The sequence below is a fragment of the Garra rufa genome, chromosome 13 (assembly GCF_049309525.1).
Source record: "Garra rufa chromosome 13, GarRuf1.0, whole genome shotgun sequence".
In the NCBI taxonomy this organism is placed as follows: Eukaryota; Metazoa; Chordata; class Actinopteri; order Cypriniformes; family Cyprinidae; genus Garra; species Garra rufa.
The window spans coordinates 16,701,535-16,727,911 of record NC_133373.1 but is presented as its reverse complement, the minus strand read 5'-3'; the positions used below and the strand labels follow the sequence as shown (position 1 = coordinate 16,727,911).

The window sequence follows — 26,377 nt, the reverse complement described above, 5'->3', positions numbered from 1 at the left end:
ATGCTCACACTTTATGTTCATACTTTTCATTTGGCCAAGATTTCTAAAAATCCTTTCTTTGTATTGGTCTTAAGTAATATTATAATTTTCTGAAATACTGAATTTGGGGTTTTCATTAGTTTTCAGTTATAATCATCAAAATTAAAAGAAATAAACACTTGAAATATATCAGTCTGTGCGGAATGAATGAATACATTATACAAGTTTTACTTCTTGAATGGAATTAGTGAAATAAATCAACTTTTTGAAGATATTCTAATTATATGACCAGCACCTGTATTATCAGTTTTTAAATAAGCACACTACAAAGCAAAAAAAAAAATAAAAGACTTTAAAGCCAGAACCTGTTTGTTTGTTTGTTTTTGGTTTTCTCCTACATTATGTAAAACCTGTTCCAACAATCTTTCCACTGGCTTTGGTGACAAAGGTGACTGTAATAATTAGGCCTGATAAGTCTTCATAGACATTTTCTGTTTCATTCTATACTAAAAAAATCTAAAAGATAAAAATCTATGATATACATTGCATTCAGAAAGTATTCAGACCGCCTTCACTTTTTTCAATTTTTATGTTGCAGCCTGATACTACATTTGTGTAAAAAAAAAAAAAATCTCATTAATCTACACTCCGTACCTCATAATGACAAAGTGAAAACAATTGTTAAAATGTCTGTAAATTTATTAAAAAGAAAAACTGAAATAATACATTTACATAAGTATTCAGACCCCCTAAAATTTAGCTCAGGTGCCTCACATTTTTCTTGACCATTGCTGAGATGTTTCTACACCTAGATTTGAGTTCACCTAGGGTAAATTAAATTGACTGGACATAATGGTGTGACCAAACTGAATCCTCTCTCCAGTGAAGACACATGGAAACACATTTGGAATTTGCAAAACAGCACCTAAAGGACCCTCAGACTCTGAGAAACAAGATTATCTGGTCTGATGAACCAGCTCTGCTCATCACCTGCAAAGCACCATCCCAAAAGTAAAGTGTACTGGTAGCAGCCTCATACCATGGGGCTGTTTTTCAGTGGCAGGGACTGAGAGACTCGTCAGAGTAGAAGAAAAGCTCAATGCAACATGACAATGACCCTAAGCACACAGCCAAGTCTCAACTCTGTGAATGTCCAAAAGTGGTCCAGCCAGAGCCCTGGCTTGAACCCTGTTGAACATCTCTGGAGAGACCTGAAAATGGCTGTCCACCAACGGTTCCTATCCAATCTGACCGAGAGGATTTGCAAAGAAGAATGGCAGAAAATCCCCCAATCCAGGTGTGCAAACTGCAAAGCATACCCAAAAAGAGGCTGTAATTGCTGCCAAAGGTGCTTCAACTAAGTACTAAGTAAAGGGTCTAAATACTTATGTAAGTGTGATATTTAAGTTGTTGTTTTTTTTTTTTTTTTTAATTCTGTTTTCACTTTGTCATTGTGAGGTACGGAGTGTAGATTCATGAGAAAAAAATGGATTTAAACAATTGTAATATCAGACTGCAACATAAAATAAAAAAGTGAAGGGGGCCTGAATATTTTCTGAATGTACTGCATCTATGACTCTTTCACCAAATTAAGATAAATGAAAGGATTGCATTCCAAAAGGATTTGCATTTCATTCAGGTGTCTAAATATGAATCTGGTGACATCAGATGACAAATCTAATGTTGATTGTCCTGCAAAACCACACCTTAGAAGTCTAAGAATTATTATTTAAATAAATAATCTGCTTATGATAGCCCTAGTGAAGAAACTGTATGAACATGTACGTGTATTTAATTGGTTTGTGAAATGTGTTTTTTGTGTTCTCCAGCCCTGTAGCCGTTATAGCTTATCAAAGCTGTCCATGAAGGTAATTTTACCACACTTTTGCTCGGTGGTGGTGGAGCTCTGTGTCCTCTTAGCTCTCTTCTTGCTTGTTTCTTATCTTTATATTCACATTCTTTGTGACTTCAAAAGCTGGTGTGTACAATGGCATGCTAGGCTAAGTGCTTGTGCTAACATGCTGGGCTGTGCTCGGGGGCTTCTGGCGCATGAGCTGATATGCTTGTCCCTCTGTGTTGAAATGTCTTTCCGATCTTATCTTTTATTCAAGCAGCACAGGTAGTGCAGCGTCAATTTTTCATGTCTGACAAACTGATGGATGTAAAGATGAATGTGAAAATTTAAATTTTTAATAAATGCCCACTTATCTGTCTTCCCTGCTGAAAAAAACAGCATATGCTGGTTAGGTATGTTTTGGTGCTGGGATGCTGGTTTTAGCTGGTTTATGCTGGTCCTTTGCTGGTTTATGCTGGTCCTTAGCTGGTTAATGCTGGTCCTTTGCTGGTTTATGCTGGTCATGTTGCTGGTCAAGGACCAGCATAAACCAGCAAAGGACCAGCATTAACCAGCAACATGACCAGCATAAACCAGCAAAAACCAGCAAGGGACCAGCATAAACCAGCAAAGGACCAGCATATACCAGCTAAAACCAGCATCCCAGCACCAAAACATACCTAACCAGCATATGCTGTTTTTTTCAGCAGGGTTGGGCATCGTCCCATGACTTCTCCAAGAAAAGGCACCACTCTTTGTTTTAGGACTGTATGTTGAATTGCTTAAACTCATACCTGATTGTCCAGCAAAGTAAGGTTGTGCATATTTTCAAAACTGACTAGATTTTGGGTTGTCTGAATGATTAGTTGACTAGTTGGTCATAAAGAAACCCTATAATTATGGTCCGTCATGGACTCTCAGAAATAAAGGTACAAAAGCTGTCGCTGAGGCGGTACCTTTTCAGAAGGTACACTTTTGTACCTTATGTACCACTAAAGGGTGCATATTAGTATGTTAAATGTACATATTAATAGCAAATTAGTACAGATACTGTCCCAGTGACAGCTTTTTACAGGTGTTTTACCTGTATTTTGAGTTTTGCACTTAGTTGCATAGTGTTTAGGGTTAACAGAAATGTATGTAAATTTACTGGATAATGGCAGAAAATTACAGGTGCGTTTTCCTTTTTTTTTTTTTTTTTTTACAGTATAGCGACCTCAGTAACTGACTAGTCTGTTGTTGAGTGAAATAATGATCATATCTTTTCCTAGTATGATGGTAATTACATGTGCAAAACATTATTTGTAGTCATATATTTCACTGATTTATTTTTCTGATGTCCTCAGAGCAACAGTACAGTCAGGTGAGGAATTTCGGCCCTTTAAACAGGTTGCATTCCAGCAGTGCAGGTATCATTCCTGTTTCCACAGTAATGAAAAACAACGTCAGTCAACAAGAATTCTGACACTCCCTCATTGCTTTCAGGTTCATTTAAAAAATAAAGATACATTTATAGACAAAAATGTGTGGAGAGAAAAAAAAACATAGAAGCGCTTTTGACTTCTGGTCCCCACTGTCTATAATTCCATTATATAAATTAAAGTGAACCTTATAGTTTGTACAGCAAACTTTTGTTTGACAAACTCTCACCAACTTCAGTAGTAAACTAAGCACGAACACACCGCCTCTGGTCCCTCAGGGTTTTATGTCCTCTTTCTTTCTCAGGAAAAATACATCTCTGTCAGAACTGTTTGAAGATAGTTGTGTTACAACAAACGGTCATAATGAAGAGAGGATGAATATCCTGAGAGAAGAAGAATAGAAAACGCTCAAAGGATAATATGTTAGTTTTTTTTTTTCTTGTTGTTTTTTTTTCAAAAAACGTAAATATAGTCAAATACAATACAATTTTAATAACAAACCAAGATTATTGATATAATTAATTAACTAAAGTTTGCTTCGTTTATTTATTTATTTATTTATTTTGATCCCATAAGTTTCAAAAACTGTTTTTTTTGTTTGTTTGTTTGTTTGTTTTGTTTTTATCAGCAATAGTTATTTTTAGTTATTAGTGATTGGTTTAATAGTTATTGATAGTTTAAAATTTTTATTTCGATCAGAATTTGCTAATTTTTTAATTAAAATACCTTTAAGTCATCCTGTGGCCCTGTAATTTTTGGTCTCCATGAGGAAACAAGCTTTCTCATACAGAGTGAAAAAGTTTATTGAAGAAGTAAAAATTCAGAAAGGAGGTAGGTTTAGGATAAGCAATAGAAAATGTCCCCATAAAACGTGTGCGAGTGTATATTCTTCATCAAATTGTACAGAAACTGTGTATAAACAAAATTGTACTCGTCTACACAAGTACATCATTTCTTGATCAAGGTGTCCTAAATACCATAGATGGTTAGTGGGTGATACAGTATGTTTAGGTTGCAGGCAAATGTGAAGTTCACATCTTCCTTGCAGCCCCCTTAAACACAGTTTCTCTTCTAAAAGAGAATGACAGAGTTATTTATAGGTCCTTCTTATAGTGATCACTTGCATTCAGGGAACATGAAAGCAAGACATTGAAAATGTCATAAGGATCACTGTTGATTAGAGATGATGCCAGCTGGAGCCTGTGGGTGTCTCTATTATAGCAGCATGAAGAGATTCCATCTTACTTTCTATGGACAAGAATACCTAAAGGAGGGCAGGAAGCTGTGTGGGAGGTTGTTCTTGTGCTGAGTTCCATTCATCTCTGAAACTCAGAATTTCAAACTTCACACTTGGGAAAGTGCAACAAGACGCAACTTTGAAGTCAGACTTCCTATTTCTGATTTTATCAATATGCAGAAATGTGCCATCTCACAAACATGGCGGCACCCAGTCAAATGTACATCATCTTAGTATCAAGCAGTGGAACACATTCATGAATGGAAGCTGAATATACACTCTTAAAAATAAAGGTGCTTCGTGATGCCATAGAAGAACCTTTTTTGTCTAAATGGTTCTATAAAGAACCTTTAACATCTGAACGTTTCACAAAAGGTTCTTTGTGGTGGAAGAAGGTTCTTCAGGTTTTAAAAAGGTGATGGATTTTAAAAAGATGGTTCTTTACAGAACCTTTGACTAAATGGTTTCTGTTGGAAACAAAAATGGTTCTTCTATGGCATCGCTTTGAAGCTGCCATCTTAAGCTGGGCACACACTGCACAAATTTTGAAAATTTTTGAAAATCCTGAAAGATTCCTGTAATCCTAGGCTAAAACTAAAAACTCTTGTGTAGTTATTTTTTATGTCGGTAATAGACACACAGCTCTGCTTGAATCGGAAAAGACCAAAATCTCCAAATCTGTTTTTTTTTATTTAATCTCTCTTTTAATTAAAGGATTAGTTCACCCAAAAATGGAAATTCTGTCATCATTTAATTAATCCTCTACATGTTTCAATCCTGAATGAGTTTCTTTCTTCTGCTGGCCACAAAAAATATGTTTTGAACAATGTTGTAACCAAAAATATACTGTGGAAGTCGACGGCTACCGTCAACTGAAAGAAACTCATACAGGTTTGGAACAACTTAGGGCTGAGTAACTGAAGACAGAATTATTTTTAGGGTGAACTATCCCTCTAAAGCAGATATTCCCAGTTTCTATTAATCTTTTCTCCTCTTTTCTCATACTGGCTGTGGTCTTCAGACTTAAAAAAAACTTTCTTTCACACCTTTTTTCTTGCCACCTTTATTTTCTTTAAGAACAGTTTTGTCCAATGGAAAGTTTAATATGCACTGATTTGGCAATGGCAACTTTATTTATATAGCACTATTTCTTACAACCAGAGTTGACCAATGTGCTTTACAATAAAAACTAAAAACAGCAGAAACACAATGATGATAAATACATAAAAAAGGGTGAAAAACCACAAGAAAAACACATACAACATAGAACAGGGATATAAAGTGCTTCAACCAGAATTAAAAGCCTTATCGAAAAGATCTTCTTGCTTGTTCCAGTTCCAGTTTCTAAACAACGATTTATCAGACACAGAAGATGTGGACCCACCACATCCAAAACTTGTTTAAGAAAATATGGGGGAACCACATCTGTTGAAGAGCCAGATGGCTTAAGATGTTCCACTAATTCTATAAGATACGTTTCAGAAATAGGAGTAAAATTACTTAAAACAGCAGTACAACTAATGGGAATCACAGGGTCAGACAGAAGGGGATTTACCCCCATTCGTAACGCATTTATCTTGTTTACAAAAAACTTGAGAAAATCATCACATGATAATGAGGACACTTCTGTTAAAGAGCAAGGAGAAGGACTAATAGTAGCATTGATAATGTTAAAGTATTTTTGGTTTATGGCAGTTCTTATTTATAATTTCAGTAAAATACCTTGATTTTGCTTGATTTTGCTTTCTGATAGCGGAATAATGAGTCTCTAAACATTGAAAACCAATGAAACCTGGAGTAGAGCTGCAAGATTAATCGCACGATGTTGTGAGGTGCGTTTAGTCAATGAAGCCGGTACTTTGATTAGTAGTAAATCTCCATCACGTGCGTTCAGCTGGAGCGGCAATTAATACACAGAGACGTAAATCACTGACAAGCTACATCATTCGATTAATCGTGCAGCCCTAACCTGGAGTCTATCCTTTTTCCATTTTCGCTCAAATCTTCTGCAGATTTGCCTAAGACAGCGAGTAGAGTCATCTAACCATGGCTCAGATCTCGATTTATGATGAAGTGTCTTTAGGGGTGCCACTAAATCCTACTGATCTGGCGTTGATCAAAGCCATCCTAAGTCGAAGCGGGTGTTCAGAAGAAACCGTAGATTGTTTTGCCCGAGGTAGCGAGCGAAGATGGTCCGTACACACTCCTCCACGACAAAGCCGAGGTGAGCGGACTATAGGGAAAGGCGCCGGCGAGATGGGAAACACAGGAATAAACCATCCGTACACTGGTTCCAGCGAGCGCCAACGGATAAAGCGATTCTTGTCCAAGCCTTCCGCATGGATCCCCAGTTGAAACTGAGACTCCCGATGGAGTCGCTGGACGAGCTTTAGCTTGACTGCTAGGCCACCCCGTCTTCCGCGTCGTCTCCTGCGCCTTCTCGCCGGTAGGGAACACGGCCAACAGCGTAGATAGTCAGGTATCGACATCAATAGGGAAGGAGGGACATACTGAGAACTGATCACCGCTTGATTCAGTAGCTTATTTGAGATTTCTTCCAAATTTAAAGAGACTGTCGATCATAGTTTAAGACTGATGAAGCACGTTGCGTTAAAAATAACATAAAATAGATTAAAACAGACAAACGCAATTGCACTGAGAGACAGAACGACAAGCCACCCACAGCGGCGCCATCTTATTTCACTAAAAGAGTTATAATGTTTCTCTTTCTCTCGTGTCATTCAGCAGTGTAATCCAGGAGACCTGCGAGCCCTGCGGAAGGGCATGACCCTCTATCACTCAGAATCACAGCTGTCTTCACTTCCTCAGAGACAGGAAGCCCTACTGAATGTAAGTAATCCTCTACCAGTCACTCTATATACAAATAAATCCAAGCATAAATTAGCATATTCATTTACCGTATTTTCCATTTTATTTTCCATCTAAAACATCCTGCGACTAATATTCCAAAGCAGCATAGTTCTGCGAGTAATGCAAGTAAATGTGAAAATGTGAAAAGCACACACAGGAAAAAGGAACACACATTTGAAATGAGAGTTTGAAAAATTCACATACGTTCACATAGTTTAAGTTTTGCTTTAAAAATCTTGCTGTTTATAAGGAATGTTTTAAATGGATGTCAGTATAAGTTATGTTTGGTTTATACTTCGATTTTTCTGCACCATTTTAAATACCGTTAAATTTGAAGGATTGGTTGTAGAGTGAGTGGAACTAAAGTGTTTATAGTGTTATATATAGTGTTTATAATATTTGTTAACGTTTTGTTTGTGTTGACAATGCATTTTTGACCCAGTATGACTTATAATTAGATGGAAATAATGTATTACAGTGTTTCCCACACATAGACGAATCTGTGGCGGTGCGCCACAGATTAAATTCCGACCGCCACAGATTCAACACCGACCAAAAAAAAAAAAATCAATATCGACCATCACATATTGCGTTTCGTTATTCTTTTGTACGCTATTTAAAACACGCAGCGAATTAGTTCAACTGCATTTCCTTTCCCTGCTCTCTCTTCATCTCTCTGTCACTCACGCGTCTCTCCCTCACACACACACACACACGCACACAGCCCCTCCCCTCCGTGCACACCACATCTGTCTGGATCATCTGTGGAGAGAAGACGGCTGGCGAAAGGTTGGTATCTCGTGAACACTTTTAACACACAATCACAGATTAAAAAGTGCTATAGAATATTTTATATTATGAATACAATAGTTTCAGTGTGTTGATGTTACTGTAAGTCCCGACCCTTAGCAAACGCGATTGTGCCTTCTTTAGAAAGTTAACTAGTTAAGTTAAGTTTGCGGTAAAATGTAGGCTAGCCTAGTTGGGTTGTCAAGGTCAAAACACTATATGTAGCAGCTGTGAATCAAATAAACGTATTATAACGTTTACATCCCCTGGGATGACCACCACACATTGCCTTCAAACCTGTGGGAAACACTGTATTAAAGTAGCAAAGATGCCTGCATTCAGTGCATTGACAGCCTCATGGGCGGTATGCGTCATATAGCGTTGCGCTTTGGGCGACTTCAGTTTGAGGCCCGTCTTACGGACCTTTCCTGGTCCTGTCCCACTTTTCTTCCTGTCTATATACGTGTTATTCTATGGAAATGTCAATTTTTCTGTCTCTAGCCTTTACAGAAATACAACACTTTAAAAATACTTTAGGGTTACAATTTCTTTATATTTTTAAAATAAAACAATTTAAACAATTACACCTTCTTGAGCCATCAATGTGGGAATATTTGTTTTTTTTTTTAATAATTATATACAATTCTAAGCACCACAAAACTGCTTGTCCCCACAGCCATGTTTTTCTACCATTCAAAACACAATAATGTATTCATAAGTATCAAATATATGATATAAATGGCATTAAAAAAAAAAATTATAAAATATATAATGAATAGAGTGGTGCCCTGGAGTTGCGTCACTGGTGTTACCGTTTAACAAAAATCTTTTATTTTAAAATAAAAATCACACTGATGGCATCACTTGACTTCCTTCTTCCTATTTTCTAATCTATCATATTCTAATAATCTATCCTTGAGGCCATAAGTGCATGAATAAACGTTTCTGCATTTGACATCGAGAGGTCGTAATTTTGATATATTTTTGAGATGAAAAAATGCGGTTTTGCAAATGCTTGAAATGTGCCTTTCCAACAAAAGATTTCTATCGAATAGCACACCTAGGTTCCTAACTAATGACGAAGAATTGACAGAGCAGCCATTGAGTATTTAGGTTATTACATGCAGAGGTTTTGGGTCCAATAATTAGCACCTCTGTTTTTTCAGAATTTAGCATTAAGTTACTCGTCATCCAATTTTTTATATCAGCTGTGCATTCCGTTTTTCAAATTGGTATGTTTCGCCGGGCCGCAAAGAAATATAGAGCTGAGTATCATCAGCATAACAGTGAAAGTTAACACCATGTTTTTTGATGATATCTCCCAAGGGTAACATGTAAAGCATAAAAAGTAATGGCCCTAGTACTGAGCCTTGAGGTACTCCATACTGCACTTGTGATTGATATGATACCTCGTCATTCACTGCCACAAACTGATGGTGGCCGGATAAGTACGATTTGAACCATGCCAATGCACTTCCACTAATACTAACATAATTTTCAAGTCTATTCAAAAGAATGTTGTGGTCAATAGTGTTAAACAGCACTAAGATCCAGCAGCACAAATAGAGAGATACAACCCCGATCGGATGATAAAGTCAAAAGTTAATCTAATAATAATATTATTAGATAATGTGGTCTAAGTTTAAATGTTAGAAAAAGAAATACATTTTAAGACATTTTGCCATGTCAAAAGTGGACCTTTCTGTAGAATGACCCATACAGGATACTATCCTGTCATAATAAAGGCAAAAAAGGCCAAAAATAATTGACTGCTAAGTCTATCTTGCACAGATTTGATTCTAAATGAACAATTCAGTTGCAGTGGACTGCTGTGCCCATTGATGGAATTGTTTAATGATATGGAATAAAAAACTTTTTGTCATCTATTGGGGCATGTATGTAAAGGCATGTTTTTGTAATCAGTTGGGGGAAAAAAACAGCTCAAACCAGATAGCATGGAGCACACAGAGACATTATTCCAAAATGAAAGCTCAACCTAATCACTATTCAGCAACAATGTGGAAAAAAGGAGATCCTTGGTACATCAGATCTTTCATCTGTTTTACATTGCTATAGGCTTTTCCTGTATTGAACTGGAGGCACTTTTCATATCTTTGAAATCTTTTTCCTTTCATTTCCCCCTGAAAATTAGCAGACCTACTGAAAATAGGATGAATGAATAAATGGAAAAGCAAATGCGCCTTTGAACATGTAGCCTTCAGCCAGTGCAAAGGAAGTCTCGACACTGTGTGTTTCAAAAAACGTGCTGTTGTCAGCTGAAAGTCTTTACAGCATTAATGCAGAGTTTGAATTGAATTTCTTTAAATTGTTTTGACTCAGCATCTCCTTTGACAAAACAGGTCAAGCTTCTATTTATTCCATTTGACCTTTCATGTTTATTGATTTTTGGTGTCACTTCTAACCATTTTGTGAATTGAACAAAGGCATCAGACATCATCACACAGCATTGTTTTTGTGTAAAATTAGATAATGATTAATCAGGTACATAAAAGAAAAAACAAACAGCTCATCTCAGATTAAGATTACTAATGGTTTAATTACTTACCATCACCGAAGCAATTATTGTTTTCACATTTAAAAGAAAAATTGCATTTTGACTGTATAATGTAAAAACAAATTATGAAAACGTCAAGATACAGTACAACAACCCCAAAAGACAACTGGAGATTTATGAATATTATTATCATACAAGATTGGCTGTTGAAATAACTGCATGTAACAACAATACAAAAGTATTAGCCACTGTTTTTGTTGTGAGTTCCTTGTGGATTAAAGACTTTTTCATGTTTTAGTAATATTGCATAATGTACATTGTAGTATGTTGATGTTGTGAATATTGTTGATAAATCTAATGCAAACAGGATATGGTTGAGTGAACTATTTAACCTGTTAGCAAAGCGATATCCCATTCATTTAGCTAAAAGAGGGTAGTCCTTAATGATTAGATTATTTTTATACATTTTTTGCATTTTCTAAAAATGTTCTTGAGGTGTTATTGTTTTATTATTGTATTTTCATAAGCACTTGAAATAGTTTAAATGATGCATATTTTTCATTCCATAGTCATTATCGTAATCACAAACCGTTAACAAACTGACTTTCGTTTTCAATTTTCATGACGACATTAACATTAAAAAGTACACAATTTTCTACATGGTAGAAGCATGCAAATTGTATTCAGTCTAAGAATTTACACTAGAGTTTGTCCTCTTTAGTCAGCTCTTATTAGTCTAAACAAAGTGAGAATGACTTTCTTCAACCATTTAAAAATAGGTTTCTGCATGGTGTTTCTATGGGAACCATCTCAAATTATGGAGAGTTCCTTCCACAAGCTTTGATTGATAGGCTCTCTTATGAAAGACATGGAGAGGTGTATTAGATGCTTATTCATAGATCATCATGAACACAGCACACAGCAAAACACACATGGACAAGTTTTTTTTTTTTTAATGGAGTGTTTTGCAGTCATCATCAGTCTGAATGTATGCGGATCATGTCCAGCTCTCTTCATGCGGTATGAATGATTAAACACAACCGGGGGGGTTTTGTCCTCCACAGCTGCCTGGGTTGCTGTGTGCAATGTTGAGCAAAGATGAATGTTTTAGATGGGACGTAGTTTCCATTATGAATGATTCTCATATCTCTTGAGTTGAGACATGATTAACGATGATGAATTAGTCAATATATTACCAATGAGAAGAGGACAACATGATGACAGTGCATATGTGTGGTAGCTGGTTTGTTTTTTATTAGTCAACTGGGAGCTGCTAATCTGGTCAAGATCGTAATATGAAAAACAAAGTATTTAGGAGAGCTGGTTCACTTTGCAGTCATCTTGGCTTCTATTTACATGAATCATCAAACTCTGCGAAACTGTTGGTTACGTTTACCTCTGTACTTCCGCTGGTCAACCATTTAAACCAAACTGGACCCACTAATGATCAGCTATAAACCAGCTGCCATGTTTCAATGGTTTTAGAATTTTCCCAGCAGGATGTTTTTATTATTTTTAACCTTGTGCCCTTAGCTTTTACAACAAGGCGTAGGTTTGGTTTGAAAAGTGGTTACAGGGAGGCAGGAGACAAACCTTGAAATTAATTTTTTTCAGACAAACCAGCAATTAAATCATTGAGTCACAGAACCTAGATCATGTTTAAAATGTTCAAATTGAATTGTGGTAATATAGAGAAAATAACATATCACATATCTCATATCACAAGTCACATTTGCCATACCCGTGTCTGCCCACCATATTAAAACAGCTTCTGATGAGCCCTGTTCCTGATATCTGAAGATATTTCACTTTTCATCCTCAGGATAGACCATATGTGTCAGAGAAACAAGTGTACAGCCATCTGTAGAATTTTGTCTTTGAACTTATGTTTTTGCAGTAGCTCTGTAGAATCTCTGTTGAAGAGTATTTAGCTGGTGAAGTGAATTTACTTATTGTACAGTTAATAAGTTATCATGAGCATTGTAATGTTTGAAGTGGATGTCATAACAAATGTCAGTAGATTAGGAAGGTTTTAAACCTTCATTTATTCATAAATTACCTTTGTGCTGTGGAAATTCAAATGGGAGACTGAAGACAACCTGTGATGGTAAAGCTGAATTTTCAGCATCAGTACTCCAGTCTTCAGCAGTGTTAGGCATGTTACTTTAAAAAAGTAATTAGTTATACTAGTATCTAGTTACTTCTCACAAATAGTAACAGTTAGTAACTGAGTTACATCATTATAAAAGTAACTCAGGGAAAGTAACTATTGTGTTAGTTTAATAAATGTTAAAATATGTCAAATAATATTAATATTAAATATGTTAAATGAATAAAACATTGGACACTAATCTACCCGCGGCAACACTGTCTGGGGTCAAAGACTTGAGGTCTTAATGGCCACGAAAATAACTAAAAATACCCATAATTTTTGATCGTACAGATAAGAATAAGGTATTGTTTGAAACTACAAATTGTCTACTTTTATTTGTGTATAGTCATAATAACAACAAAACAATGTGCTTTTGTAAAATAAAGAAAATAAACAGGATGCACTCTGATGTCTCTATCACCTCTCTTTACGGACATGTATATTAAACAACCTGAATTACAGCGAATACCTGCCTCACAGACATAAAATATATATTTATAAAAATCTTAAAATGTCTTTTAAATGAAGTAAGCCACGTCGAAAATAAATATTTTCTGATTAAGTAATCTGTATGATGCCAATGCTCCAGTTTTTCTTTAAACTCATTATCACTAATGTAATCACTTCCAAGAGTGGCTCCACTTTTAAAACGTTAAACATCCACGTGAGATGCGCGGACATGTAGGTTTCACCCCATCATCAACCCATCACAATTTTACCATCCACTTAGGCACATCACAGTTGTAATTGATGATCAGCTGACTTTCTCAGACCACATTGCTAAAACTGCCCGGTTCTGCAGATTTGTTTTATTCCACATCAGGAAGATCTGGCCCTTTCTTTCGGAACATGCGTCACAACTACTTGTTTAAGCTCTTTTTCTGTCCAGGCTGGACTATTGCAATGCTCTTTTGGCAGGTCTTCCAACCAGTTCCATTAAACCTTTACAGTTGATCCAGAATGCGGCTGCAAGATTAATTTTTCTTGAGCTGAAAAGAACGCACGTCACACCTCTCTTCATCAATCTGCACTGGCTACCAATAGCTGCTCGCATAAAATTCAAGGCATTAATGTTTGCCTTCAAAACCACCACTGGCTCTGCGCCCTTTTACCTAAATTCATTACTTCAGACTTATGTGCCCTCTAGAAGCTTGCGTTCTGCAAGTGAACGGCACATTATTGTGCCATCCCAAAGAAGCACAAAATCACTTTCACAGACTTTCACATTAAATGTACCCTCCTGGTGGAATGATCTGCCCAATTGCTATGTGTACTGCATTAGGCTTAATGAGACTTTTCATAGCACTTGCATGTTGTTGCTCTTTTGTTGATGTTTATTGCTTCCATTGTCCTCTTTTGTAAGTTGCTTTGGATAAAAGCGTCTGTTAAATGTCTAAATGTAAATGTAGGTAAACGCCTACATCATCTCCGTAAACAAATGTTAACATTCATCAAGTTCATCTCGGCTACTTTTTATTTCGTTTAGTTTTCGCTCTGAGAGGAATAAGCCAGAATTTACATCAGAAGAAGATAGCAACGCGATGCGGTACGGAACTTTGCGGGTCCTATGGCTGTGAAAAATTAAACTCATATTAATAAATGTATTGATTTCTTTCAAACTGTTGGTTTTACTTACCATTCTGTATTTTCGCTGGTCAACCATCTTTAATGGACCGACCAGCTATAAACCAGCATAATTTTATAACCCTAAAATTATAATTTATCAACAAATCAGCAATTAAATCAGTGAGAAACATTTTTTGTAGCAATATAAAACATTTTCTGTCGCTTTTGATCAATTTAATTCATCCTTGCTAAATAAAAGTATTAATTTCTTTCAGAAAAAATCTTACCGACCCAAAACTTTTGAGCAGTAGTGTATAATTAGTGTATAAGTAGTAGTGTATACTGTACCATATCCCAAGAAATATGGTGTACCATAGTAATACCGTGATCCTTTAACCAGTATGTTGGCCAAGAGTAAACTGATTTTCTCTTTTCCAGGGGACTGGAAGGCTACAGACCAGTGAGTCTTCTCCTTCAACCGGGTTTGTCTCATCTGCACAGAAACCTGAAGCTGTGGTTCATGCAATGAAGGTACACACATTACCATAGGCATAATGTTTTTTACACTCTACAAACTGAATTTTTTATCCTCTTACCCTAAACCTTCTTATCACACAAAAATGTTTGCATTTTTAGATTTTCTACGGTCTTGTATGTTTTTTTAAGCCATTTGCTTTAAACTATGTTCAATAGTTTACCAAGTAATACCAATGTCATTATACACATCTAAGTATACTTCACCACAACTTAAAATTTATTCAGCATAATGCCATTTCAAGCACAAAACTTCAGAAAACCAAGATATTTTTAAATATTCTCTTATCAAGTCTGCTAAACCAAAATTCAAGCTTCATAAAGTTAATAAAAACATTGTAAAACTAATCTTTTACTAAACATATTGCAAATACAATAACAAGTTAATGTTAAATGTCAAATAAAATGTTAAATTAAAAAATCATTTTTTTCTAGAAATGGTATAAACAGTTGTACAGCATGAATGTTTGAGCTGTTGTTGTTGTTGTTGTTGTTGTTGTTGTTGTTGTTGTTGTTGTTTTTTGGCTTGTTTTTAATTCTTGACCATATACTGTATAAACAGGTTCTGGAGGTCCATGAAAATCTGGACAAGCAGCTTCCAGAAGAAACTGAAGAAGACCTGAGTGAGAAAGAGAAAGCCATAGTGCGAGAGATGTGCAATGTGAGTGTTTGTATTGATTTTTGTGCTAGGTATCTCAGGCTTGCTAAAACCAAATAAATAAGATTCTGCCTTAAAACATTACTGACCAATCCTATCAACTTTAGGAACTGTCACTGTACATTATATTATAAGACAAGCTTTCACTTATTTTTTACTTATTTACTTAGTTATTATGCAGTAATTTGCCTGAAAACGCTAGAGAAAGTCAGAATTTATGCAAACATAGTAAAAGCTATTTAAAGAAAAATAGCAGATAAAAAACATCACTCTTCATTTTTAGTCCACGCTGTTCACAGAAATGTCCAGCTCAGTTCTGAAACATTCTGTAAAGCTTCCCTTTTTAAGGAGGTGTCACCAAGTGGGTGTAGTTTATGGAGGGGTCAGTGAATGAACAGGTTGGTACACAGAGCTCATGATAGAGTGAGCCGATAGTTTGATCTGTTTGTTGGGCCCCTCAGTGGAATGTGGGAATGAAGAAATCCAGTTTGGGGCACAATAAAACCTCTGTCCTTCTCACCTGGAAACTCCAGGCCTGTTCAACACCATTGTGAACTCTGTTCATAAGAGTTCTGGATGGGTGTTTTTGCTTGTTTTCACTTACTTTCCATGGATGATTGTAACACAGCTATTTGCTTGGTGTATTTAACATTATGTGAAAAAAGGACAATATAAATCAATTATAACTGAGATGCACAATTGTTCGGTATCATCAGCCAATATTAAATTTTTTAAGAAGTTAATGTTAGTTATTTAATGAACCACTTTAGTTTTATATTAAAATAATTTTTTTCATCATCTAATGTTCACATAAAGAGACTAAGGATTTACTAACAGCTTGTGCCAGTGCAAACAATCGTTTGGCATTAAAGAAACTGCTGGGAGGATTTACTAAAGACATGCAGTAAAAAAAATAGCAATGAAAAATCGTGGACAGTTATTTTTGCGGATGATGGTATTGCATATGCAGTTGTTGCACATGCGGTTTCTCTTTTAGATACAAAATGCCCATACATTTTTATTTAAAAAGAGTATTTAAATATATCATGCAATGAAAATTATTAAATGTTGCGATAGTGGCATTTGCACCATTATTTAACGCCTAAAAAGCATAACCATTTTTGCACTTGGCATGGCTGTGATACTTGGTAATTTGCGCTGCTCTTGATAGATTGCATTGGTCTTTCATTTGCACATTGTCAGCCAGTGTTGGGCATAACTCATTACAAGTAACGCAAGTTACGTAATCAGATTACTTTTTTCAAGTAACTAGTAAAGTAACGCATTACTTTTTAATTTACAAGAAAATAGTTACTTTTTCAAATAAGTAACGCCAGTTACTTTTTTTTCCATGTATTGATCAAAGGCTCTCCTGTCCCTACGTTGGGAGAAATCGGGAGTAAGATGTTACTAGTTACTATGTTCTAGTTCTAGAATAAATGTGAACATGCATTAATTCATCTCACTCACAACTGAACTTTCTTCACCTGTGTTCTGCTGTACAGACCTGAATTTACTTTTCCTTCAGCCTTAGGCTTTTGGTGTGAAAGGGCTTTTACATTTGTCAAACTATAACTTTTTATATTAAAAACAAACAAGCAAGCCCTGCCCAGATTTAAAAAGTAATGCAAAAGTAACTTAGTTACTTTTTTAGGGAGTAATGCAATATTATTAAACATTACTTTTGAAAGTAACTTTTCCCTACACTGTTGTCAGTAGATCAACAGCAGAACTTTTCACTCCCATAAACGCTTTTATGAGATTGCAGCGTCTCACTAATTTGGCCTTTGCAGTAAATCTGGCCCTAAGACTTTACCATTTTGAGATTATCTTTTGCAGTGTTAATCTATCTTTCACTGTACATTATAACATTGTGATGTCTAAGTTTACTTGCAAAATAATTTATTTTAAATTGTATTGTTTTTGTTATTTAGACAAAGTATTATAATCCTAAATATAGGTTATAAATCATATATAAGCCTAATTTACATCTAAAGGAGAGCATTGAAAATGCCAACCGTTTATAATATGCAGGTTTTGCATTGACATGCAGCATGTAAAAGTGGCACAGCTGTTTTTTGACTTCGTCCCTTTGTGTTCAGGTGGTGTGGCGAAAGCTCGGTGATGCGGCGGGATCAAAGCCATCCGTCCGACAGCAGCTCTCTGGGAATCAGTTCAAAGGTCCTCTATAGCAGCTCTGACATATGAGGAACATCTCTCCTTCTGTTCAGCCACCATGAAACTCCAGCAGGACCAAACTGAGAAACTGCTTACGGCAACAACAGCAAACACAAACGCTTCCGTCCACTAACATCCTTGTCAAATAATATGGAGTCCAACTATTGCCATTGGACCATTACACACCAGTTTTCAGATTTAGTGAACATGTAAAGCAATAATCCACATTGAAATAACATTGTTTGATTATTAATTATATTTTTTCTTTATCGCTGCAATGGGTCTCTCAAGAATTGACAGCCTTGGCGCAAATGACACAGCTTTGATGAGCCCTTTGACTACGCAGTTGACAATTACCCAACGTCAGTGTGGCCGAATGTAGATTCGGAGAAGAAACACTAAAAGGACTGTGTAAATTAGGACAGGGCCCATTAAGTGTTTTATGACTGGCAGCTAGTCACTTTCAATCAGCTTGCCTTTTCTTTTTTACCTCATATTTTTGTTGTTACATAACGGTGATGTCAGAAAACGTATTGTTTCCTTACAACCTTTTAGACAAAGTTGGGTCCATCAAACTTTGGTTTACTCCTTTCAGAGCGATACCAGATAAAGCTCCCTCACTCCACTGTGTTCTGGTACCTTTCTCTGTGCAAGTAATGTACAGAAATGACTCTGAAAGAAAATGTAAGATATGTACAAAAGCTTTAAATCACTTTATTATGTTGTCTTTTTAAGTGTTTTTACTTTTTCTAGTAGGTGTTTTTAATACCAACTTAACAGCATATGGGGTTTCTTAACAGCGCAACGCTTTTTGAACAATGCAACTCAAGACACAAAAGCAGCACAGAACATGCTGAATCTGAATTTCCCCTGTTCCTGTATGAAAAAAGCAACAATGGCAGTCACAACTGAAATCCATTGTTTTTGAAAATTTAAGATGTCAAGTTTTAAAACAGTGTGCTGTGCATGCTCGACAATCATGTCTCTCAGGTCAGGGAAATTATAAGTATACATCATAACATGTCTGAAAGAGTAGCTTTGTCCTCTTCCAGCCTTTTTATGTCCTTGATTGACCTGTTAACAGTCAAGACTAATGCATTGGCAGAAATAATTGTGCTAACCTCATGGTTTAATGCTCTTTAGCACTAAGTGGTGACCTACAAATCTAAAACTCTTAAACACCCTAATGATTCAAGTCAAAAACAAACTCACATGCAATGCTCTGCTTTGACTTCTACATCAAGGCATGACAGACATTGGCAATGGGGTCAAAGTTTAAATTAAAGCAGATTTGTGTTTCAAAGTGAGCTAGTTCATCAATGTCTTGCCCCAACTCAATACTTCACTCCATAAAAAAATACGCCCATCAAGCAATTTCATGGTCATTTAAGTAGATGTTCCAGGGGGATTCTCTGTCACTCTCAGTTAGTATTATTACCATTTGTTTTGGATGAAAAATTATCACAAGCCCTCATGGAATTCATTAGAATGCCTGTGATTCACAAAGTTTTGCATATCTCCCAACCCTTGCTTGTTCATTTATTATATATTTTGGCTAATTTGATAATGCTTAATAAGAGCGAAGCACTTTCAGCACCATTTAACACATTTTATGTTTATATTCCACACATTTTCTCTCAAAGAGTCTGCAGGGCCTGCTATTCAGCAGAGAACCATTGGTAAACATTAATCTTAAATAGTGATCAAGGTCTGGATATAGCAAGTGACGGTCAGCTCATTTAAATGCATGTCAGCAATAGTTTAATGTATGTAAGTCTCTTTTTTCCTGTTATTTTTTTCAATGTCAAATAAACTGCTGAGTTAACGGAGTTCAAAAACAAGCATGCTAAATGAAATACTATGGCTGTGTTCAGAATGCAAAACTAGCATACTGAATATTGTGCAATATATGCTAAATACTAATATGTAAAACAAAAAAAAAATAGTAAAAAAAAGTAAAACAGTGCAATCATAAACAGTAGCATTGTCTTATGAAAAAGTAAAAAATGTTTCATATATTTTAATAAACTGCAGCTAATTCATTATGATCTTCATACTGACAATGAAAGGTCGAGTTACCGTCATTGTGGGATACAATATTGTGTAATTTTGACAAGACTAGTATGCTAATATGCTATTCCGAACATAGCCAAAAGATGTAATTGTAAATGGGTAAAGGCTAAAGAAAGTCTTTTCACTAATAAGCTAGAGTGCATTTGATTGGCTGGCAATAAATTTCGACTCACCTGTTACAAACATGAGAAGTTGCTGTTGTTGTCAAAGAAAGGAGTTGCAAGCAGATCCTATACAGGTAAATTGTCGTTTTTCTCGGGAAGCGGTTTGAACACAAAGCCATGTTTTTTGGGAGATGATTTATTTGGCATGTGCTGCCTCTTTTGTGCATGGGTTTTATTTGGAACCTATGCACCTACACCCTGTGTTGTTTTATTGTGTAATCCCTCTTTATCCTGTCTTCAGTGTTAATAGGTGCGAGCATGACTGCAGGAAACATTTTAAAGGTGTAAAGAAAAGTTGTATAAATTGAACCAATTTTGTCAATAAACAAACTATTGCTTTAAGTGGTCACATTTATTTATATAGTGCTTTCTACTATATACAGATTATAAAACATTAACACACAACAATAAACAGGAAAATAACACTGGTAACACTTACTAGGCAAGGCAAGTTTATTTATATATGTATATTTCATACACAATGGCAATTCAAAGTGCTGTACATAAAAGGAATTAAAATCATAATAGCATAAAAATCATAAAAATTTAAAATAATAATCACAACAATAAAAACAGAATTTAAGAACATTTAAGATGATTTAAAAAATTGATTTTAAAATTAATTAGCACAGTAAAATGATTATACATAAAATAATGCAGTCTGTTCAGACGTAGCACAGTGCTCATTCAATAAATGCACAACTGAAGTAACTGAGTCTGGATTTAAATGTGGCTAATGTATTAGCACATCTGATCTCTTCAGGAAGCTGATTCCAACTGTGGGCGGCATAATAGCTAAAAGCGGATTCCCCCTGTTTTGTGTGAACCCTTGATATTACTAACTGACTCGATCCTAGAGATCTGAGTTGTCTGTTAGGTTTATATTCAGTGAGCATATCTGCAATGTATGTAGGTCCTAGGCCATTGAGTGCTTTATAAACAAGTAAAAGTACTTTAAAATCTATCCTAAACATAACTGGAAGCCAGTGTAAGGACCTGAGGACTGGTGTGATATGCTCTGATTTTCTGGTTCTAGTCAGAATCCTGGCAGCAGCGTTCTGTATGAGCTGCAGCTGTCTAATGGTCTTCTTGGGAAGGCCGGTGAGGAGACCATTACAATAGTCCACCCTGCTGCTGATAAAGGCATGAACAAGTTTCTCCAAGTCTTGACAGGAAACAAAACATCTAATTATTGCAATGTTTTTGAGATGATAGTATGCTGATTTAGTTACTGCTTTGACATGGCTACTGAAACTGATGTCTGACTCCAGAATCACACCAAGATTCTTGACTTGATTTTTTGTTTTTTGACCCCTAGCATCAAGGTACGCATTTACCTTATGAAATTCATCTTTGTTTCCAAATGCAATGACTTCTGTTTTCTCCTTGTTTAATTGAAGAAAGCTTTGGTACATCCAACTGTTAATTTCATCAGTGCATTTGCAGAGGGAGTCAATGGGGCTGTAGTCATTTGGCGATAAGGCTAGGTAAATCTGGGTATCATCTGCATAGCTGTGATATGCAATTTGGTTCTTTCTCATTATTTGACTTAGTGGGAGCATATACAGGCTGAACAACAGCGGTGCTAGAATTGAGCCTTGTGGGACTCCACATGTCATGGACGTCCACTTAGACTTATGTTCTCCTATACTCACATAATAGCCTCTCCCTTCTAAGTATGACCTGAACCATCTGAGAACCATCCCAGAAAGCCCGACCCAGTTTTCCAGTCTATCTAGCAGAATGTTGTGATCGACTGTGTCGAACGCAGCACTGAGTTCTAGTAATACCAGCACTGATATTTTGCCAGAATCAGAATTTAGGCGAATATCATTTATTATCTTTGAGCGCTCTCTCTGTGCTATGATGTGGTCTGAAACCAGATTGGAAGTGGTCCAGGTATCCATTTGAGTTTATGTAGTGGTTCAGCTGATTAAAAACAACCTTTTCAATAATCTTGCCTATGAAAGGAAGATTTGATATTGGTCTATAGTTGCTCAATATGGTGTTATCAAGATTTCTCTTTTTCAAAAGGGGCTTAACAACTGCAGTTTTCAGGGAGTTTGGAAAAGTCCCAGAAAGAAGTGAGGTGTTCACCACTTCTAAGAGATCTGCTTCTAAACAGCTAAGCACACTTTTGAAAAAAGATGTGGGAAGTGTGTCAAGGTGGCAGGTTGACGATTTGAGGTGCTGTACTGTTTCTTCCAAAATGTTGCTATCGATTGCTTCAAAAGTAGACATAGTGACTTCTTTTTGAAATTGCGGTTGAATCTGTCTGACCTCTGCATAACTTGAGGGTGTGCTAATTGTCTTTCTGATATTATTGATCTTTTTAGAAAAGAAGGAAGCAAACTCATCGCACTTTCTGTCGGAGAGCAGTTCACTAGGGATCTGACTAGGGGGGTTTGTTAGTCTCTCAACGGTAGCAAAAAGAGTGCGAGTGTTGTTTAAGTTGCTGTTTATAAGGTTTGAGAAGAACATTTGTCTAGCTTTACCTAGTTCAGCATTGAAAGCATGAAGGCTGTCTTTATAGATGCTATAGTGAATTTCTTCCGCCACATCCACTCAGCTTTTCTGCATTGTCTTTTCATACTCTGTACTGCTGTTGATTTTCTCCACGACGATTTCTGTCTGCCTGACGTCTTTCTGATTTTCACAGGTGCGATGTCATCAATGACATTCTTAACTTTTGAGTCGAAGGACTCCAGGAGAAGATCAACAGAGTCTGCAGAAATGCTTGGCATTGAAGATGTAGCCTTCATAAATAGCACACTCATGTTATCCTTAATGCATCTCTTTCTGACAGAGACAGATCTACATTCATTAGGAGCAGAGATCAATATATCAAAGAAAATACAGAAGTGATCAGATAGTGCTACATCCTTGATAACAGTGGATGAGATCTTTAGACCCTTACTGATGAGTAAATCAAGAGTGTGTCCACGATTGTGTGTAGGCCCATGCACATGCTGAATCAGGTCAAAAGTGTTCAAAACCGATATTATTTCTTTTGTGGTTTTGATTTCTGCATTTTCTATGTAAACATTAAAATCCCCTGCAATAGCAAAACAGTCAAACTCTGAACAAATCATTGATAGCAGTTCTGAGAACTCTTCAACAAAGGATGGAGAGTATTTTGGGGGCCTGTAAATAATGATAAATAGAATGCGTGGAGCACCTTTTACTACTTACTACTTAGCTCTGTTGGTTTAATTTAGCTCAATAACTTTAAGTTTTGCAACACGTTTCCAAATGTGCATTTGTTTTGAAACATACAGTGGTGTGAAAAAGTGTTGGCCCCTTCCTGATTTTTCATTTTTTGCATGTTTGTCACACTTTAATGTTTCAGATCATCAAACAAATTTAAATATTAATCAAAGATAACACAAGTAAACACAACATGCAGCTTTTAAATGAAGGTTTTTTATGAAGGGAAGACAAAATCCAAACCCACATGGCCCTGTGTGAAAGTGTTTGAACATTTTGGAAGGTGTGTTCCATTACATCTGGCGTAAAAGCAACACAGCATTTCAGAAAAAGAACATCATACCAACAGTAAAATATGGTGGTGGTAGTGTGATGGTCTGGAGCTTTTTTGCTGCTTCTGGACCTGGAAGACTTGCTGTGATAAATGGAACCATGAATTCTGCTGTCTACCAAAAAATCCTGAAAGACAATGTCCGGCCAGCTGTTCGTGACCTCAAGCTGAAGCGAACTTGGGTTCTGCAGCAGGAGAATGATCCAAAACACACCAGCAAATCCACCTCTGAATGGCTGAAGAAAAACAAGATGAAGACTTTGGAGTGGCCTAGTCAAAGTCCTGGCCTGAATCCTATTGAGATGCTGTGGCATGATCTTAAAAAGGTGGTTCATGCTTGAAAGCCCTCCAATGTGGCTAAATTACAACAATTCTGCCAAGATGAGTGGGCCAAAATTCCTGCACAGCACTGTAACAGACTCATTGCAAGTTATCGCAAATGCTTGATTGCAGTTTTTGCTGCTAGGGGTGGCCCAACCAGTTATTAAGTTTAGGGGGCAAATACTTTTTCACACAGGGCCATGTGGGTTTGGATTTTGTTTTCCCTTCATTAAAAAAAACTTTATTCAAACGCTGCATGTTGTGTTTACTTGTGTCATTGATTAATATTTAAATTTGTTTGATGATCTGAAACATTAAAGTGTGACAAACATGCAAAAAAAAAAGTCAGGAAGGGGGCCAACACTTTTTCACATCACTGTACATCCCACATATACAACCCCAGTTACATAAAAGTATAAAATCAAGAATATGCTATCTGTTCATTCTCTTTAACCTTTATTTAAATGACTAAAGTACAAAGAAAAAATTCTAATATTTTCAGTGGCCAACTTTTAATTTTATTTTGTAAATATAACCAAATTTTGATTTTCATGGTTGCAACACACTCCAAAAAAGTTGGGACAGAGGCAAAATAAAAGTGAAATGTTATAGAATATCCAAATTAAACTGTTTTGAAACAGTTTACAGTAAGCAGGTGAAATGGAAATAGGTGAGGATATCATGCTTGGGTATAAAAGGAGCATTTCAGTCTTTGCAAGCAAAGTTGGATCATGTCTCATTGTTTTGTGCCAAATTTCATGACAGAAAGTGTAAAAAAAAAATCACATTTCTTAATAGAAAATCACAGTAAGCAGTAAGCATTTTGTCTTTCACGAACTGCACAATATTTTGAAAAGATTCAGGGAATCCAGGGAAATGTCAGTCTGTGTAGGGCAAGGCAAGACACCTCAGGAGAATGTGTATGACCTTTGAGCCTTCAGATGGCATTGCATAAGGACGATGCTGCAGTGTTAAATATAGCCACATGGGCTCAGGAGTACTTCGGAAAACTGCTGTCACTTATCACATTCTGCAGCTGCATCAATAAATGCAACTTGAATTTATGTTACTCTAGCAGAAAGCTATACATCAATTTTATGCAGAGACAGACATTGTAATTAAAAGGAAAGTTGATATGGCACACAAACATGCCTCTGTCTCAACTTTTGTGTGTTGCAGCCATAAGAATCTAAATTTGGTTATATTTACAAAATAAAATTAGAAGTTGGCCAAAACGTCCCAACTTGTCTGTAATTGGGGTCATAAATGAAAAATGATGTATTATAAACTAGTTAGTGTTTCACTAATGTAAAATACCAGTATTACTATGATAGAGGACTTTGTACATTTTGTTTTATAGTAACAAATGTCTAGAACGTAATGCAGTTTGAAGTTCAACTGTGCTAAGCCTGTACTTTGGGATATTTTGTTCAGTGGTTCTCAAATGGTGGGTTGTGACCCTGAAAATAGGTCACAATGCTGATCTGATAGGGTTGCCAGCAGCTGGGGAAAGAACTCTGCTAAAAGCAACAAACCATTCTTGTTTTGTTGATGTCAGAAGTGATTTAGGTACAAATTCATGCCATTTGCTAAATTAGACAGACATCCACATCTCAAAACGCATTACACTCAAAACTATGCAAAGATTAAAAACAAAAAAGACATTAAATACCAGTTTATTGGCAGTTGAGAAACCTGGTTTATGTTTAACACATTTGTGTGGTGAATTATTGGCTGCAGAGAGCAATATTGGAACTATATCTGTATATATTTGGATACTGTGGGTGCCAACTTGATGTCCTAAGTAAAGCCAAGCGCCAGTTCGCATGCCAATGCAAAACAATAAAATAAATGTTGGAGACTTGTGCCCCCTAAAGGTAATGAATGGAAAGTACTCATTTGTACACTCAATTCATCTCACTGACAACCTCACAAAATTCGAACTGAATTAAGTTATTGTAATCAATGTATTGTGACCACACTTAGAAAATATACTTTGCAAAATAAAACAGAAATAGCATTTACAGCAATGCACTCACAATGGATGTTTAGGGGGCAAGAAATTCCATGTGGTTTAAATCTCATATTTTGATAAGAGCACTTCATTTGGTACAAAAATGTGTTATTTGAGCTAGTAAGGCTTCCTTGTTTTGTATGTGTAGGTTCAGTTATACTAACATTAATGCCACAATACATACTGTATGCACAATACCGCATAAAACATTTTAATAGAAGATATGCATAAGACATTAACTTGTTTATCAGAAAATGTGTCATATTTTAGTTACCAAACAGTAAGCATTACTAAACACTATAACTTCATTTTGAAAAGATCTGTAGTTTAGACATAAATGCAAATATAATGTAATTTATTAATGTAATTAAAGTTTTAATAAAGTGTTCATTTTAGACATTTATACTGGCGCATATCTTTAGAAACTTTAAGTCTTTCCAGCCAAAATGTCTTTAATTAAAGACAAAAATGTATATGTTAATTGATAGCAGACAGTGGTGCAATCTGAAGTAAGACACAATTCAGTAAATGCA

General features: G+C 36.0%; 1 protein-coding gene across 2 annotated transcripts in view; it reads left to right on the top strand.

Annotated features, from left to right (window-relative positions):
• The window catches only part of ccdc85cb (coiled-coil domain containing 85C, b), a 78,793-nt gene extending 58,498 nt beyond the window's left edge, over window positions 1-20,295 (top strand). Inside the window, exons 3-7 of one of the 2 annotated variants that reach the window (XM_073853248.1) lie at window positions 1,809-1,847; window positions 7,217-7,321; window positions 14,803-14,895; window positions 15,461-15,559; window positions 17,659-20,295. In XM_073853248.1, the coding sequence (XP_073709349.1) occupies window positions 1,809-1,847; window positions 7,217-7,321; window positions 14,803-14,895; window positions 15,461-15,559; window positions 17,659-17,748 (426 nt within the window). In that variant the 3' untranslated portion in view covers window positions 17,749-20,295. The remainder of the gene's footprint in view (window positions 1-1,808; window positions 1,848-7,216; window positions 7,322-14,802; window positions 14,896-15,460; window positions 15,560-17,658) is intronic. The other variant, XM_073853249.1, reaches the window with a different exon arrangement.
• The last annotated feature ends 6,082 nt before the right edge of the window (window positions 20,296-26,377 follow it).